This window comes from Urocampus carinirostris, chromosome 8 (genome assembly GCF_059441175.1).
Source record: "Urocampus carinirostris isolate Australia breed hairy pipefish chromosome 8, RoL_Ucar_1.0, whole genome shotgun sequence".
Taxonomy (NCBI): Eukaryota; Metazoa; Chordata; class Actinopteri; order Syngnathiformes; family Syngnathidae; genus Urocampus; species Urocampus carinirostris.
The window spans coordinates 12,217,881-12,237,542 of NC_142356.1; the positions used below are offsets into that span (position 1 = coordinate 12,217,881).

The following is a 19,662-nucleotide window of genomic DNA, read 5'->3' on the forward strand; positions in this document are numbered from 1 at the left end:
GATTGGCTGGCAACCAGTTCAGGGTGTCCCCTGCCCACTGCCCGATGATTGCTGGGATGGGCTCCAGCACCCCCGCGACCCTACTGAGGATAAGCGGTGTAGCTAATGAGGTGAGGTGAGGGGGATTAAAGAAGCAAAAACAACCCGAAGAGCCGTTTGGGACCCGAAAGAGCCGGTTCTTTTTAGTGAGCCGAGCCGAAGAAGCCGGTTATCGAAAAACTTTACTGACGACTTAACTTCGTTCTACTTCCACATAAACTTCAAAATACTGCATTTAGAACACAGGGGAACCGTGTATTTTTACCTGCATCCACCATAACTTTGACTTCATTCGCTTCTTAATTAGCAATTTCTATTTTTGTGAGCTGGCTAGATTTTCTTGTGCGCGGAAAAGCTCTGGGCAGTGCGCAATTGCACGCAGCTTAGAGGGAACATTGATGGTCTTTTATTCATAAAACATGCTGTTATATACCAACAATACATCTCAGAGTGTCACCCCAGCCCCTGTTCTTAACAGGAACCTAAATTTGTGCAGGTTACACTCAAATAAATATGGTCAATACAGAAGAAGTGCAAACACAGATATTGCAGTGCTCTCAGTTTTAATGCTTTCCCATTGGAATTCCAGTCACAACTGTCTATTTTGGGCATATGCCATGTCTCATAAAGGTTTTGCTCTTTCCTTTTGATTGTCTGCATCGTCGTAATACCTTCTAGCCTTTTCCCGTGCAATAACACATTGGTGAGGAGACGTATGTAACATTTGAGAAAGGTCAAATACTTGGATTCAAAGGCCTTACCATCGATGAACTATGACGAATGTCTGACTTGATTTTAGATTGAAAGACCAATCTGAAAAGTAACATTACTTTAAAATGAGTCTAAGGTTGATTCTTCAGTTTTTGATGGACAGCTATCAACAAAAAATCTCATCTCATCTTATCTCATTAGCCGTACCGCTTATCCTCATTAGGGTCGCGGGGGGGCTGGAGCCCATCCCACCCATCTCCGGGCAGTGGGCAGGGGACACCCTGAACTGGTTGCCAGCCAATCGCAGGGCACACAGGGACAGACAACTCATTCGCTCATTCACACCCAGGGACAATTTGGACCGGCCAATTCACCTGAAATGCATGTTTTTGGAACGTGGGAGGAAACCGGAGTGCCCGGAGGAAACCCACGCAAGCACGGGGAGAACATACAAACTCCGCACAGGAAGTCTGGAGCTGGATTTGAACCCACGACAGGTTCCCATGACATGAACTGTGCCGCACAAGCGCTAACCACTGCGCCGCCGTGCCAAAAATGTTACCCTAAAATGTTTTTATTTATAAAGCTGTCCACCAGCACTGTTTACCTTTCCGTGTGGATTCCTCATGCAAATGTTATTTCCTGAATATTTTACCTCTTGAATTTGTAGATGACAAATACAGCTAAGCCCACGAGCACAACTGATAGCAACATCAACATGGCAGGAGTACTGTGGCTCTCGTTGCTCTCCACCAGCGGCGCTGCAGAGAAAAAAGAAATAGAAATACGCAAATACCGTAAAATCCGGACTTTTTGCTTTTTTTCCCAAACTTTCAACCCTGCGGCTTATTCAGTGATGCGGCCAATTTATGTAATTTTCCTAACGGCCATCAGCGGCGCTCAAGTACAAAATGTAAGATTTAGACCGGTGGAATATATGCGCCGAGGAAGACTGCAACTTCTTAGCTTGTGCATAAATTAAGTTAGCGTAAACATACCGTCATCATGCAAAATGCAAAAAGAAAGGCACATGACGCAGCACATGAGGAAGAAGAGGACGGTCTACCGTGATTTTTACAAGTACGGTATGTTTTTTTTACCAGACCCGTTTACTGTGTTGCAAGCATGTTGCTAGCGTGTTTTGGAATAAGGGAGCGTGGGACGACATCTATATGACAAAGTTTCTTTCCGACACTGAGGAAGACGACTTTGATGTCTTCAGTTCTAAGGAGGAAGATGAGGACGGTTTACCGTGATTTTTACAAGTACGGTATGTTTTTTACCAGACCCGTTTACTGTGTTGCGAGCGTGTTGCTAGCGTGTTGCTACCATTAACTGCCCTGTCACAGGCACCGTTTGGGATAAAAGTTATATTATTATTATTAAAGCTTTGAAAATTCTCTCGGTGTACTGTCTTTCTTTGTAAATATGTGTAACCATGTATAATATGTATTTGCAACTGTATATTTTTGTAATGTATTTATTTGTATTTATTTTAGACACTTATTCTGATATGTTTTGCACGGGCGAATGAAAAAGAAGGGGCGGAACAAACGTGGGGTGACGGGAGGTGGGGTAAAGGTGAGACCTGTTTGTGGACGTGGAGGACAATAGTGGATATGTATATTTTTCCCACCCTTACCTTTGGAAATATACACTTTTTTTCCTTGGATTACTTTTAACGGGACCCGGACTGTGCAGGTCTGCATCAAACCTTAAGTACCGATATCATTTTCCGTTCAATTTGCCGGTTGTGATTTTTGGACTGTGTACTTTAATGAAGGACATTTAGTTTCAATCGTGGGACTAAAAGTCGGGTTTGGGTTAATTTTGTGTTTGTGTTACATTTTTTTGGGGGGGGCGCATGCGGCTTATTTACAGGTGTGGCTTGTGTAAGTACAAAATCGGTTTTCCTCTTAAAATGTGGTGGGTGCGGCTTATAATGAGGTGCGCTCTATAGTCCGGAACTTACGGTAGGTGAATAACATTGTACAACACAGACGCTCCCCTACTTACGACCATTCAACTTACGAAAAAGGGTAGATACGAATATTTTTTTCAGGATGTCGAAAAATACTTGGACATTGCTGTTAGACATTGTATTGTGTGTACCTTTTTCCGAGTACAGCACAGTAATGTAGTTCTTCTTTCCGCCGCTACCGGCGTGTGGCGCTGTGAGAGCTCACCCTGTATCCACCCCGAAGAAGAAATCCACTTCCTCTTCCTAGTTTGTGTGTAAACATTCTGCACTGTATCTCCAGCGCACTAAGAACTTTGACATTTGTATTGTTTAATATCTCGTGCCTCCATTCAATATCTCATCTCATTAGCCGTACCGCTTATCCTCATTAGGGTCGCGGGGAGGCTGGAGCCCATCCCAGCCATCTTCAGGCAGTGGGCAGGGGACACCCTGAACTGGTTGCCAGCCAATCGCAGGGCACACGGGGACAGACAACTCATTCGCCCATTCACACCTAGGGACAATTTGGACCGGCCAATTCACCTGAAATGCATGTTTTTGGAATGTGGGAGGAAACCGGAGTGCCCGGAGAAAACCCACGCAAGCACGGGGAGAACATACAAACTCCGCACAGAAAGTCTGGAGCTGGATTTGAACCCACGACAGGTTCCCATGACATGAACTGTGCCGCACAAGCGCTAACCACTGCGCCGCCGTGCTGCCTCCATTCAATATTGTTGGTGTAAAATGCAAAGAAGGTGCGGGCCGTTTCTTTTGAAATTAAAATGGAATAAGAAAGCCTGATGCGGTTGAGAAAATGGTTGGATCGCTTTTTTTCGGCCACTTTTTACCACAGAGTAGGAAGTCGCCTAACTCTTGAAGCCCATCTTCCAAAAGTAGGTTAAACTTAACTTCATTTATCTTTATAGAGCATATTATTTTATGAAGGGTTGATTTTTCTGTATAAAACAAGCCTTAAACATACTTATATAAACCTTAAACATACAAAATATAGCACTGAAGCAACATACGAATAAATTCAACATACGAACGATCATCCTTGTTCTAAAGTAGGGCAGTGTCTGTATATAAAATGTATGATTACTGTTAAGAAAATCTGCGAAACAAACCGGTGTTCAGTACCCACATATTCTAACGCCATTTATTCTATTGCGTTTGTATTAAATGTGTCATCAACAAAAAGATGGAAAATAATAGCAGATTACCATAAATTTGATTTAACTTTAAGGAGTCCTGCAGTTTTCTAGTTTTTGGGAAAAGATTACACATTAAATATACTAATGGTGTAAGAATTGTATATAGTATTGATAAGTACTCGTATCAGCGTTGTTCTGAAAATGTGTGGTTAAGAACATTTTTACTGAAGTTCTAAAAATAAATTGCCTAAAAATGTTTAAAACTTGGCAAATGTATCTTGTAGTCATACAATTATATTACTTAATGTCATTTTCTTAATTGATATGTTTCAGTGAATGTCGGAGGAAAAGGTAAAAAACGACGTGGATCGACACTGTAGGTCTACCGTGAATTTCGGACTATAGAGCGCACCTGATTATAATCCGCACCCACCAATTTTAGGCGATCTGCTACTTTTGCTCTTTTACAAGCCACACCCATGTATAAGCCGCATGCGCCCGCATTAAAACTTGTGACACGATCACGAGTTTAACCCGGAATGGGCTGCAAGCTCCAAGAGAGTAACTACATAGATAGTGCACATTTCTGAAGAAACGGTTGGCATCATAAATGGAAAATGATACCCGTAATTAACGTATGATGCAGAATTGTAAAGTCCGGGTCTCGTTGAAAATAATCCAAGGAAACAAAATGTATATTTCCAAAGTTAAGGGTGGGGAAAAATACATATCCACTATTGTCCGCTGCGACAACAGACAGATCTACCGGTAACTCAGCTTTACCCCAATTCCCATCAGCCCGCGTGTGCTCCACCCCTTCTTTTTGATTCGTCCGTAGAACAAATAACAGAATAAATCTCTAAAATACATACATCACAAAAATATACAGTTGCAAATACATATTATACATGGTTACACATATTTACGAAGAAAGACGGTACACCGAGTTTTCAAAGCTTTAATAATAATAATATAACTTTCATCCCAAACCGTGCCTTTGAAAGGTACCAACACGCTAGTAGGATCACGCTCGCAATGTACCAAACGTACCTGTTTAAAAAAAGCATCCCGGAATTTACAGTAATAACTTCCTAATCGCTTTCAATATGTTGAGTTGTATTATGTTTTATTTAAAATAACGTGAAAATACTTCCCATGACAGATTTTTACCTGTGGCTGAGTCATTACCTGCTGAAAGGTGTGCTGTGTAGACTGTGACCAGGACCCCAGGCTGGAGGGTGAACTGAACCAGATTTTGATTTAAGGCACTCAAAATAATCTCAGAGAGCTGTTGAAATGAAGAACAAAACGGGATCAATCAAGCCAATACATTTAATTTTATTTTATAGGGTTGAGTATCAATACACATTTTCTGAACACTTCTATTTCAATCTACAAGAGTTCAAACTTTTATGGTTTGTAGTCGGACAAACGGATGCGGTTTTTATGATTTTAATATTGGACGCCTGCAAAGAATATTGCATATAAAATGAAATGTTGACATCATTGTGACTTTCGGCTAAACATGTTGCTGTTCTTTGATCCCCACATTCTTAAAAGGACAATGTTTATTATTTATTGACTATTAGTAGTACAAAAAAAATTAGTAGACAGGATTTTAGTTATATGTTGGGTTTTTGTTACTTTCTGTCACGGTTGCCACAGCGCCCAATTGGCCCGCCCGTGTGGCACCAGCTGCGTCTCATTGACAGATTGGCTTTCTGTCTATTCAAGCGCAGTGCTCTCATGTTTTCTTCGTCAGTCCGTCAACGAACTTCTGCCCTGGGTTTCGACTCGGTCCTGTTCCTGTTGGTATTTCCTGCCCGGTATTGTTCCTGTTTATTTTGTCCTGTTTAATTTTGGTTTCCAGTTTTGTTTCCGTCAATTTTCTGTCCTGTTTATTATTTTCTCCAGTTTTCGTTCCCGTCTAGTTTGATCTGTTTATTTTATATATCCTGTTTCATTATCTATCCTGTCTGTCATGTCCTGTCCGGTATCGACCCCCTCTGTCCGATATCAACTCGGGCAATTGGTATCGATCTTGTCGGCCTCGGGCTTCCTATCATTTCACGCCAGACTGCTGCCTAACGTGCATGACTCCCCGTTTTCCGTAAAATAAAGGCTTGTGTGAGTAACGTCACGCGTTTGGGTCCTGATCATGAGATTAAACATAACTATAATTTGGAAAATGTCCAAATTTGCTTAAACTGCAATTCAAATGTTAGCCTTTTAAATTGTGTTTTCTAATTTATTGAAAATAACACATGGTAGAAATAAAACTGCTTCTTTTTTTTTTTTTTAATAGATCCATCGAAAAAAAAAAAAAAGCAGGGAGGCAATGGGTATCAATGTTATAAGTCTTAGGTATGACCGGCTGAGGCTCGAACTAGCAACCTCCCAGTCTGTGTCCCCTGGGACTGGCTGGCAATCAGTTCAGGGTGTCCCCTGCCCACTGCCTGAAGATTCCTGGTATGGGCTCCAACACCCCCGCGACCCTACTGAGGAAAACCGGTGCAGATAATGGATGGATGGATATTACACATTAAATTTCTATACATAGTTACACAAAATTCCGCGACAGTAGCCTAAGCCAAAGTCATAGATAGATAGATAGATAGATAGATAGATAGATAGATAGATAGATAGATAGATAGATAGATAGATAGATAGATAGATAGATAGATAGATAGATAGATAGATAGATAGATAGATAGATAGATAGATAGATAGAGATAGATAGATAGATAGATAGATAGATAGATAGATAGATAGATAGATAGATAGATAGATAGATAGATAGATAGATAGATAGATAGATAGATAGATAGATAGATAGATAGATAGATAGATAGATAGATAGATAGATAGATAGATAGATAGATACTTTATTCATCCCTGTAGGGAAATTCACACTTCCAGCAGTCTACCCCGTTGTTTATTAACAGATGAACATGATGCCCTAGGGGTGCTTGTAGCGGAGTGGATGACGTCACGCCAGTCCAAAAGTTCGACATCCTTGCGGCAGATGGAAAACTTTTCTTTGTGAAAATCCAGGGATACACCACCTCGTGTTAGCAAGTCCGCCTCCTCTCCGATTCCCCCCGGCTTTCGTGTCTCTGTTTAGCGGCGTTGAAGCCGGATTGCTCCGGGTAGCTCCGGGTGGCTACACGTTAGCGTCATCATGATACTTCCTATTTTTAATACAAAAACTCTTCTTATCATTGAATGAATTTATGCATAGAATAAAAAAAAGATTGGGCCACTGCTACTTAAAGTACCTCAAGCAGTCATTTATGGTTCTTTGCAGATTGAATTGAGTTCCCTCTTTACAGTCCCGCCATATAACATAGTGAGTAAATCTGTACATTTTAATATGCATAGTCCCTTTATGATTGCAGCTTTTCGATGTGGCTAAGCAGATGCAAGTGGACCAAGTTGATTTCCTTTGCAATCTCATATTTCAAACACACCTCAGGAAATAATCCCACAGAGAGCAGACCAAATATGATTACAATCAGTTTTTGGAATATGAAACCCAAAGCTTTTTCTTAGCCGCAAGTGATTCGGTGATTTATCAATCAATTTGGACAAAAATCATCTCCAGTTTAGGCTCCCAGCAGATGTGCCACAGGAGGGTTTCGAGATGATTCACTCTGATAATTTCTAATGTGTTTTAGTCTCTTATGACGATTTAAATAATGAAACAAAGACTAAAGGGTGGGTTTAGACTAGTGTAGCGATACTGACCTCTAGTGAAAGACTACCGTCATTTTTGTAAATGGGTTTCAGGATGCAGTCACTAATATCAGGTAGAAATATATACCTTAGAAATAAATGAGCACATAAATGATATAATACACCAATCAATGTAAGAGAAAAAATGCAATGTTTTCCTTTATTTATGCATTTTCCAATTAGCTATTTATTTATTCCGCAATTTTTTGTCATTATTTTATCATAGTACATTGTTTTTATGTATTTACTGCAGGAACATGTACAGAGGCTGGGTAAGTAAGTTTTATTTTACATTTATTCAGATATTTATGTACCTATCTATGTATTTAAAATGGAAACATTTTATTGAATGATTTCTTATGTATTTATGGAGATATTTACTGTTTGTATTTATTTAAGCATCTGCTTCTGACTACACCTTTTCGAACATGTAATGTGACATGATTTTGTTGTTGACTCATTGTTTTTGTCCTGTTTTTATTTTAATGTTCGAAATAAAAGTTTTCATTCATTCATTCATTCATTTGTGTGTTTTAAATGGAACCATTTTATTGAATTATTTATGTTACCTGTTTTAAATATTTCATGTTTTTTTGGGGAGGAAGGAACCATTTAATTTTGTATCCATCTAGCATGGCGAGGTTAGCTCAAACCACAGCTGCACCTGCCTGTCATGAACCGGGACAGGATCAGGACCCAAACGCGTGACGTTTCTCACACAAGCCTTTAATTTTACGGGAAATGGGGAGTGGTTCACGTTAGGCAGCAGTCTGGCGTGAAATAATAGGAAGCCAGAGGCAGACGAGATCGATACCCATTGCCTGAGTGGGTATCGGACAGATGGGGTCGATACCGGACAGGACGGGACAGACAGGATTGATAATGAAACAGGATATCGAAATAAAACAGGACAAACTAGACGGGAACGAAAACTGGAGAAAATAATAAACAGGACAAAAATAGATGGGAATGAAACTGTAAACCAATATTAAACAGGACAAAAATAAACGTGAACAATACCGGACAGGAAATGCCAACAGGAAATAGGACCTAGTCAAAACCCACGTCTTTCGGGGCAGAGGTTCGTTGACGAACTGACAAAGAAAGAGTTGAAAGCACTGAGCTTAAAAAGACAGAAAGCCAATCTGTCAATGAGCCGCAGCTGGCGCCACACAGGTGGGGCCGATTGGGCGCTATGGCAACTGTGACACTGCCAGACTTAAACCCATCTGGAGGGACAAGGACATAGCAGTGAAATCAAAGACTCATGCAAGCGCTGGTTAAACCCCTTTTCCTCTATGATTGAGAGACATGGACCCTCACAGAAAAACAGGAAAAGAAAATCCAGGCCATGGAGATGTGATGCTACAGGAAACTTCTAGGAATTAGCTTCTTAGCCCATGTGACAAACCAAACGGTGCGCCAAGACCATCAGAGGTCACATTGGACCCTACGAAGAACTATTGTCAACTATGCGCAGACCAAACCATCCGTGGTATGGTTGTCAGGAACAGGGTTGGGTAGGGTTACTTTAACTTGATTACTTTCAATTACTTTTGGATGACTCCAATACCAAATATGCTAATAAAAGACAAAAGAAACTAAATAGGAATAAAATGACTCAATTTTGTGCAGGCTTTGGGAGTAACGGAATACATGGAACGGCAAAAATGATGTTGGCAAGCTGATTGGATTTATTTTCATTTTGTTTCTGTCGCATTTTATGTTCGTTTTGCCGAAGATCAAAGAGATCAAAGCCAGGAGAGAACGCTTATCACGTGTTGTGAGTCATCATTTTATTCATATTTAGTTTATTTTGCCTATTATTGCGTTATTCTGCACCTATTAAGAGCAGAATAACGTTTTACACCAAAAAACAACGGCAAGTGGATGCTAAAGGTGTATCTGTGTATTATTTGTTATAACAACATCCATTGCATGATTGGTCATCCTGGAAGGGGGATCAGCTCATGTGCGGTCCCTTCTAAAGGTTTCTTCATTTTCCTCATGTTGAGGTTTTTGAGTTTTTCCTTTCCCTCTTGTAGGTTTTAAATCAGGGGATGGTGCCATAATAGTCTTTGCTTTGCAATAAATTGTGGTCTCTGCAGCCCTTTGAGACTCTTTGTGATAAAGGGCTATTCAAATAAACATGACTTGACTTGACTTAAAAGTGCTGAGTTGGACCAGGAGGCTAAGAAGTCGCCCAAGAAGACTTGACAGGTGACTGTGGGCAGCATAGCCTCATGGTGTAGAGGTCAAGGGCTCAACTCAAGCTACTGCAGGCTCCCCATGTGGAGTTAGCATGATCTCCCCGTGCTCACAAGGGTTTCTCAAGGGTGCTCACACACTCCAAAAACATGCATATCAGGTTAATTGCTCGATCCAAATTGTCCCTCGGTATAAATGAGCAAGTGAGTTGTCCGTTTCTGTGTGCCATGTGACTGAATGGCAACCAGTTCAGGGTGTCCCCTGCCCACTGCCCAAACATGGCTGGGTTCCAGCTCCCCCGCACCCCTGGTGAGGAAAAGCGGGGCAAAAGATAGATGGATAGATGGACAGGTCACTGCAGAGGATGTCAATGGGTAATCGTTACTCTACTTGTAGCAGGAATTGCCAGTTCAGTGCTGAACATGGTAAGGATCTGTCTCACCATACAGTGGCCTTGGGGGTAGGGCGCCCGCCCCGAGACTAGGAGGTTGTGGTTCAAGCCTCGGCCGAGTCATACCTAAGACTTAAACATTGGTACCCGTTGCCTCCCTGCTTGGCGTTCAGCATTAGGGGTTGGAATTGGGGGGTTTGGTCACCTAATGACTCCCAACACCTCAGTTGGGTTGAGCGAGGGGGCTGGGAATCCCCTCCTTTGAATCAATCTCCCAAAAAGAGTCAGAAATGACTCTAGCCATCTCCCACTAGGGGGATATGGCTGTGGTATATATATTAATATAGACTGAAGGCCCACACTGCAGTGACCAAACCCCTTATTAGCAATCAAACATCTAAAACCTAGATCGAGCTTTGCTGAGCATATGTTGTGCGGACAGAGGAGAACTGGTCCAGAATTCACTTGAGTGATAAAGGAAATATAATTTATTGGGGTCTGGTGGGAGGCATTAAGCTCGACGAACCATTTTGATCAGTCTGTTCTTTAATTTTGATCAGTGTGTTTTCTGAAAAATATTTTTGCGGTGAAATGCCTTTAGTCATTTTGTGTTTGTGTGTGTGTGGTGGGTGGGTTTGTAGTACCATGATATAGACACGATAAAAAGTAATTTAACCGTGGAACATTTATGTGTAGTTCTCTTGTTTTGATCTCCAGTATATACGGCACATATTTTAAGTATTCATACATTTATTTCTACTTATGGCAGGATCGGTTCTCTATAAACAACAAGGTAAAATAGATATACCCTCCCAATTTTTTTCAATGACTGAAAACATTCCAGTGGTGTATTATTTTCCAACAGTCTTACCTGAAATAAATGAGCAGAATTCTTCTCATGTTCCTTTTCCTTTAGTTTTTTGTCAAGCAGGAGGAAAACTTCGGCTGTTGTAGGCAAACCTGGGAGGACTGTTACCAGAAGATGGTCTGCATTCACACCTGTGGCCTGATGGGTAACATATCAGATTAATTCAGCCTTTTTTTTACAGAGATATGTTCTAAAATGTGTTTTACATATTTTTTTTTCAACTGTCGCCGGCTGAGGTAATTGTACAAATGGAAAAATTGGATTTTGACGCTAACCATTTCAAAATTAATTTGTATCATACGCTTTGTAACCTTTTTTACTGTAAATTTGGCTGAAAACAGGAAAAATGTATGAACGATGCTAACTTTTGATACATTTCACAACAGGTTTGAGAAGCTTTCTTTAAAATATCACAGACACACTCAATTGCAACGATTGTCAGATTTTCTTAATCACAATGCCAAATCCATTTCCCCTGACCTTTTCAAACCACTACACCTTGAAAGACCCCAAATTCATTTCCAAGACACTTCCTTTTTCCTCAGTGGCACACAAAAGTACGCACACCAGGACCCACAGACAGAGATTGCGATCATTTATGATTTAATTCAAGATTTGAACGCCCAAGTGTTTATTTGTAATCAAAAGATTAATGATTTGCATATGTGTGTCATGTTTAATTACAGAGATGTATTTCATTGCATCTCCGAATGAAATTTCGCCCAATATTAATCTTTTAATAGGAGAACTTTATTTTGAAAAGCATCAACGTCGGTCACAGGACACGCCTCTGGTGACTGATACGTTAGCGGAATTTAAAAGCGTGAATGCCTCTAGTTCTCGTTTCTTCACGCTCTTCATTCTGGACAGCGGCCCAGAGGGGGGCCTGACGGACCTTTGACCCCCCCGGACCATGGGGATAAAAAAGTCCGAAAACCAGAGCCTCAGTGAGAAAGCCTTCTACACTCCAATCAAAAGGCCTTGATGGCCCGTGGATCATTCCCTCTCTGTTGAGCTACCTCGAAGCCCGCAAGATCAGTCTCTAAAAAAGGGAGAAAGTTCTCACCCAAAGGTAACGCAAAAAGGATAGCACGTCTTGGTGCTGGGCACAAATATTTTATTTTGACACGCTATTAAATATTTCCTTAACATTTAAATGAATTGACTACCTAAAAATTTGCGTTATGGATCAGCACTTTCATTCCTGCTACGGAATTTCACCACACCCTCCCCCTCGCTAGCATCACGAGCTATTGTGTCTTGTGTTTCTTTGTAATGTAAATAAATCGTAGTTGGTTAGTATCAAACCACAGTTGCATCATTTATTTGTGTAAACATGTTTTTCTTTTGGACCGATCAATCAACATCAATGACCTGAAAATTGATCATTTAAAGCTAAAAATAAAAAATGTTGAGAGAAGTTCTTCTTTCTTGCTGTTACAGAGACAAAAGAGGCTATTTGGGTCGAAATATCATGAGCACCGCCTGTTAGGTTAATCGGTAACCACTGAATTAGATTCTGAACCAGATAAATATAATTCAAAGCAATTTTCTCTACACATATTTACCTGTATTAGTGAATTCTTAATTACTCGGCTCACATCCAGTCTCCATTCGGGAACATCAGGGTTGTAGTCATCCAGGTTTGAGGAAAAGGCCAGCAGATGAGATTGGAAATATTCTGAATAAATAATAAAGGTAGGAGGTCTTTTTAACCATAACCTTGTGATTAAATGTCAGCATTAATATACAATTAATGTTAAATAATTTCTAACTTGTCCGACACTTTTTGGGGTTTAACTAAGTCCGGTAAGAATCCATAAATGTAATGAAGTAATTATCCATACACTTGCTCCATTTTCCCATAATATGGCAAAATATCTATCCAACCATGCAAATCTGCACCGCTTATCCTCAGTAGGGTCGTGGCGATGCTGGAGCCTATCCCTCTTTAGCGCCTTTTTCCGAGTACAGGACAGTAATGTTGGTTCTCATGTTGGTTTAAGATCAGGCAATGCTTTAATTTTAATTCTGTGCAGGCCTTTGAGACATTTTGTGTTAAAGGGCTATACAAATAAATGTGACTTGACTTGACTTGACTTAATTTAGTACTTATTTTCGCCACTATGAGCGTGTGGCGCTGTGACAGCTCACCCAATATCCACCCCGAAGAAGAAATCCGCTTCCTGTTCCTAGATTGTGTCTAAAGTTATTATACTGTATCCCCAGCGTGCTAAGAACTGTGACATTTTTATTCCATAATATCTCGTGCATCCATTCAATATGGTTAGTGTAAAGTGTAAAGAAGAGGCAAGCCGTTTCTTTTGAAATGAAAGTAGAATAAGAAATCTTGATGCGGTTGGGAAAATGGTTGGATCGTTTTTTTTTTTTCGGCCACTCTCTAGCACTGAGGTGGACCTCTTGAAGCTTATCTTCCAAAAGTAAGTTACATTTCACTGTATACATCTTTATAGACCATTTTATTTTATCAAATGTTTATCTTTGGGTACAAAACAATACAGGTTCCTAATGCAAGCCTTAAACACACTTATACAAACCTTTAACGTACAAAATATAGCACTGAAGCAACTTACAAACAAATTCAACTTACAAACAACTGTCCTTGTTGGTAAGTAGGGCAGCGTCTGTATTATCAAATCAATTATATAACTGTCAGCGGACATACACTGTCCAAACAAGTTTGAATTTGTTTCTGTTCAATGTATTTTTAATGAGGCACATTTCTGAATGTAAAATAGTTGGGCTATTATAAAAACATGTTCATTAGTGGTCTAATTGTGGTTTTACTGAAAAAAAAGAGGGGAAAAAGATTTGAGAGTTGACAGAACAATCTTGACTGTAATTAGCAGTCTTGATGCATGAAACTTCAATACATTTGTTGCACTTATTTTTGGATCAACCACAATGTTTACATTTTTAGCAAACACAGGCTTGTAATGAATACAGTGCCACTATTGTCCACATTGTTCCCTTGTACTCCCCACCGACAGACCCCGCAGGACAAAGACTAGGAACCTTCCCGTGGTGTCCTGCGAAGGGCTCTCTCCCGGGGGAGCCTTACGAATCCTACTCGATCCGCTCAGACTCGCTCTCTCTTTCTTTCTTGTTCCTCTCTCCTTCTTTGTATCTCATTTTCTCTCTTCCCCTTTTACACTCTTGTCTCTCATTTTCTCTATCCCTCTCTTTCCTACTCTCTCCCCACCTCTCTCACTCTCTTTTCCCCCTTTTTGCGTTTTACTCTGTCTCTCTCTCTTTCTATCTGTCCCTCTCTTTCTCTCTCTTCTACTCTCCTCTATCTGTTCTTCTTAGGGCGGGCAACTTCGAGAGCAACCCTAGCCCCCAGTCCAAATGCCAGTGGTGTTTTCGAACCGTTCGCTGCGACCACACCCCAATCACCTGTACTACCTGCCCACTGGGCTTCCATAAATCATGCACCGGCCTGTCCGAACGTACTAAGGACTTCAGAGACTTCGTATGCTTGGTTTGCTTGGGTCACAACTTGTCAGGCCTGGCGGCACAGGACAGTCACAGCCCCCTCTCCTTCGGAGAACTACAGAGCCTCCCACGAGCGAGTCTAGCGCTACTAAGGATTACCTCAGGCGCCTTGAGTGACTCGACAACAACAACAACCGACAGACCCCCCAATGAAAAAAAAATGTTTTATATGGTGCATTTAAGCAGCACATTCAAGTTTATTATGCTCAAAACCAATATTCAAGTTGTATACATGGTCACATGTCTCTGTATTTTGAATTTGTACTTATATCGGGAAGGGTTGGTGCATCCCTTAACCACTAGGGTCGTAGGGGCACCATTTCCTGTGGTCTTGGGCCAATACAGCCTGGTGGCACCCATCCCTCTCCAGGACAACAAATGTTTCTAGCAGATCTACTGCAGTGGTCAGCACATTTGCCTAACATGCAAAGGGTCCCTGGTTTGGTACCAGGTGGAAACATTTGTTGGCTTGGAGAGGAATGGGCAAAACCAGGCTGTACTTTCCCAAGACATACCACAGGAAATGGTGTGCCTATGACCTTAGTGGTTAAGGGATCCACCCATCCACTCAGTATTTACATTGAGTACATTTTATCTGTCAAGAAAAAAAAATCAAAAACAGGTTTTACTGCAAATACAAATTGTCCTACTGCATTTTGAATTAAGAATCTTTAGTGCTCAAAATGGAGCTGTATTATTTTGCTTTCATTCTTTTTTTATTCTAAACAAATTTGACTGAAACTGAAATTCAATTAGTCTTTTATGCCCACCCTGGCCTTAGCCCCTATGATTAATTTAAGAACCTAATGGAACCCAGGCCCCTACGGCCCTAGCAAGGATAAGCGGTGCAGATTATGGATGGCTCTATGGATGGATGGATTGAACCTAGGCCAAAACGCTTGCAAGCCTGAAATAGGCCATACTTCCAGGTTGACACGATATGACATACAGCAATAGAATTTCCGCGACAAAGCTGGCTCACCATGGACAAATATGGTCTTTCTTTCTTGCAGAACTGTAGTCCCTGCAGACACCTGCACAGTAACTGTATTAATGCCTTCCAGGGCAAATGTACATCTCAAACTTGCTTCCAGGGTGATTATGGGCTGCTGGGAAAATAGAGTCAGGGAGAGAACAAAAAAAGAGGTGAGGGAGAGTTAGAACTTCAAGGCTCCATTGATGGGATCTAGTTAGCAGCTGGTTAACAGCTCATGCTGAAATTGTTTACATAGTACACACATTCACAATAAACAGTGGATCGTTGTAAAGTGACACAATTAGTTATTCTATCATACCCCTACAACTAACTCAGCCATATTGATTAAATCATATTTTTACCGAGGATAATAAAGGATTTTATACATTTGACTACAAAGGATTTTATACGATTGACTACAAATTACACGTATTCAGTTTAATGCAATAAAGATATTCACTGACTGTGCTTTAGTTCAATGTCAGGGCAGGCTGTTTTGAAATGCATAATGTTTTGTCTAGTGCTTTTGATAACAGGACGTGTGAGTGTGCTGACGCAGAATGTTCCAGACATCAAGGCCCGCAAACAACTGCTTGGCACGCCCATGGGAGGAGCCGAGACGCCATCTTGAGGGGAGACGTGAGAAAGCTAAAGGGGTTCAGAAGAAGGCTTCCCACACACTCCAACGTCACTTCAGCCGTCTCCTGTTTACACTTAGTTCTGCTGTTAGAAATAATAAAATCCGCCCCCGTGTGAAAATGCCGGCCTTCCTGGTCATTTTTTACTCAAGAAACAAGCGCGCATAATTGTTGGATAAATTTAGGTCGTGTTTGGTCAATGGAGTCAGATAACTAATTGGAACAATTAGGTAAACGGTACAATTTGATAGTTAAAATCCCAACAAAAACAAAAATGTGCCTGTTTCCAGTCCAACCCTCCTTGTATCGTTTAGGAGAGTAAGGGAGGGGGATACTGTGAATTTTGGTATTGATCCGCTCCAAGTAAAGACAGGGCAGCATTGATAGATATCTATCAAATACCGATTTTGCAAGGAAAATCTTGTGATCGTTTGAATAATTGAAGCCGTCCTCCTTGAAGTACTTTGACATTTTGATTAACCAGGCACAACGATTTTATTTTAAAAGAATGATCAGCGGTCCTGGGGTAAGTACTCTGTCTGGGCCACTAATAGTGCTCAACTGACTCGCAACCATGATTGTCTAGAATGCACTTTAAATATGCTTATGTTTTAAGTTTTATTGAACTAGGCCTGGGAGTAGTATGGTAGGGTAATGTGAGTGTGTGCCAGCGAAGGAAATTGTAAGGGAAATGTCAGGCTTCAGCACGGTACAGAAGAAACGGCTGTAGTGGACACCATCCTAATTCAACAGGTGTATTAACTTCCTTCTGTTTATTTTAAACACTGTCTGTGACAGTCTGTCTCCTCCATTGGCCCTCTCGTACTGCTAAAGATGCGAAAAAGTCTTGTACCGTGCCACTAAGTGAAAAATAGTTGTAAAAGTGGAAAAAGTTAGTGTAGAACTCCAATCAAGTTGTTAAAAAGCTAATGGTCCGTCGGTGCTCTATTTCAGGTCAAGATGTAAAGAACCAAAGACATTACACAGTAAAGTAGTATGTGTTGAATTGACGATTGAGCGCAACAGTTTTAGTCGACTAGATCGTACCTCAGTGGTATTATCAATCCACCAGATATAGGTAACAGTTCCCACTTGGCTCGGCCTTAGAATCGCTGTCAGGTTCACTTCCTCATCTTTCACAGCCACAAAGGGAGCTGAGAGATGGATGGATTCCAGCTGACCTACTCAGGAACACAAATACGATCGTCAAAGTAAATGGAAGAGGAATGGATTTGTTTCTAAAAGTCAAGTCAAGTCATTTTTGTTTGTATAGCACTTAATAACAAAGAGTCTCAAAGGGCTGCACAGGTTATTGCACAGACTATTATTTCCGACAATTAGTACACCATCCCCTGATCTGGAACCAACATGAGGGCAAGGAAAAACTCAAAAACCCCAACATGAGGAAAATGAAGAAACCTTGAGAAGGGACCGCAAATGTGGTATCCCACTTTCAGGATTACCAGACAGCAGAAGATGTTGCAATTACAAATAATAAGTTATTGTCCACAAAAAGTATAGGTTATTCATATGCTATCGAGTAGAAGTCTGTTTTAAGCTTAGATTTAAACATTTCCACTGAGGTTGCAGATCGGATCTCAGGGGGGAAAGCATTCCACAGCACCGGTGCCCGGACGGAGAATGCTATATGAATGCAGACCATTTACTGTTCAGCATTGAATTCAGTATCGAGAAAACATTTGTCTTTGATCAGTCATTCCAGAATTGTAGCAGTCCTTGTGGTAGTTGATGTCACGTCAAAATGGATAAAAGGCCACAAAACTTTAAAAAATACAATATAAAATAGTGAAATGCTCACCTGTGATGTGTAAGTACAGAACTGCAATCTCTGTGCCAAGGTTATTTTTCGCTACGGCAGTCACACGGTAGATCCCTGTGTTTTTGAAGATGTGTTTGAGTCCATCCTTAATGGAACTTAAATTCGAAAATGTTAGGCCATGACCATCTCCAAACTCCAGTGTGATGCTGGTCTGTGCCGTGTCACCCTGGAAAGTAAAGAAAGAACATACAAAGGTCTTGTCTGCAATGTTTACAATTATACTGCTTATTTTTAATATGGTGCAGTACTGTGTTGATGTGTTCCTGTACTGTAGTGGTTAACACATTCACCTAACACACGGAAGGTCCCTAGATTGAGACCGGATGGTAACATCTGTTGCCCTGAAGAAGGATGGGCGCCACCAGGCTGTACTTGCCCAAGACACACCACAAGAAACGGTACCCCCACAACCACACGATACAGTGTACACTTACTATAGTGTGGTTCAACTTTCACGTAACTAATACACTTCAAAAGCATTACCGGGTATGTTATATACGTTAGAATGCTGACATTCTGTAAAGTAAGCTACTTTTAGTTATTGTGTATTTCTCAGACTCCTATGTTACAAATTACCTTGCAATGAAATTAACCTGTTTTTCTATTTTAACACACAAGTACCGTAAATTCCGGACAATAAGCTTTTTTCCCAAATGTTCAGCCCTGCGGCTTATTCAGTGAAGCGGCCAATTTATGTAATTTTTTAAACGGTCACCAGCGGCGCTGGAGTATAAAAGGTAAGATTAAGACCAGTAGAATAAGTGCGCAAAGAAAGACTGCAACCTCTAAGTATATGCATACATTGTCTGTTAAGTAAAGGTACGTTCAGATAATGAGGAAGACGACCTTAATCGCGATAGTTATGAGGATGAAGTTGAGGACGATCTACCGTGAATTTCATAATTACGGGATGCTTTTTTTTGACAGGCACGTTTGATGCATTGCGAGCGTGATCCTACTAGCGTGTTGGTACCTTTCAAAGGCACAATTAGGGATGATAGTTATATTATTATTATCAAAGCTTTGAAAACTCTCTCGGTGTACCGTCTTTCTTTGTAAATATGAGTAACCATGTATAATATGTATTTGCAACTGTATATTTTTGTAATGTATTTATTTTAGAGATTTATTCTGTTATGTGTTCTACAGGCGAAAAGAAGGGGCGGAGCAAACGCGGGCTGATGGGAAGTGGGGTAAAGCTGAGTTATCGGTAGATCTGTCTGTTGTCGCAGCGGACAATAGTGGATATATATTTTTCCCACCCTTAACTTGGGAAATATACATTTTGTTTCCTCGGATTACTTTCAACGCGACCCGGACTTTACAAGTCTGCATCATACGTTAATTACGGGTATCATTTTCCATTCATGATGCCGACTGTGGTTCTAGGATTGTGTACTATTGACTTTTGGATTGTTTTGGTAGGAGGCTAGAAGGCTAGGACTTTGACTCAGCCTCTTGGCTGGGAGCAAGTGTCTCGGCCTATTGGCTTTGTAGTGTATTGTGATTTGACGGATAATGGATAATTGATAAAGAATATAGAACAATAAATCTCTACAAAATCACAATCGTGGAACTTTCAGCCTGGTCTGGGTCAAACTTGTGATCGCGTGACAAATTTTA

At 40.8% G+C, this 19,662-nt stretch overlaps 1 protein-coding gene across 2 annotated transcripts in view; it reads right to left on the minus strand.

Annotated features, from left to right (window-relative positions):
- Positions 1-19,662, minus strand: part of sorcs1 (sortilin-related VPS10 domain containing receptor 1) — a 134,333-nt gene that overhangs the window by 10,835 nt on the left and 103,836 nt on the right. The window contains exons 19-25 of one of the 2 annotated variants that reach the window (XM_088341622.1): positions 18,019-18,205; positions 17,247-17,380; positions 15,568-15,691; positions 12,638-12,750; positions 11,073-11,207; positions 5,056-5,155; positions 1,406-1,511 (exon numbers count right to left, since the gene is read on the minus strand). In XM_088341622.1, the coding sequence (XP_088197748.1) occupies positions 1,406-1,511; positions 5,056-5,155; positions 11,073-11,207; positions 12,638-12,750; positions 15,568-15,691; positions 17,247-17,380; positions 18,019-18,205 (899 nt within the window). Of the gene's footprint in view, positions 1-1,405; positions 1,512-5,055; positions 5,156-11,072; positions 11,208-12,637; positions 12,751-15,567; positions 15,695-17,246; positions 17,381-18,018; positions 18,206-19,662 lie in introns of both variants that reach the window. The other variant, XM_088341621.1, reaches the window with a different exon arrangement.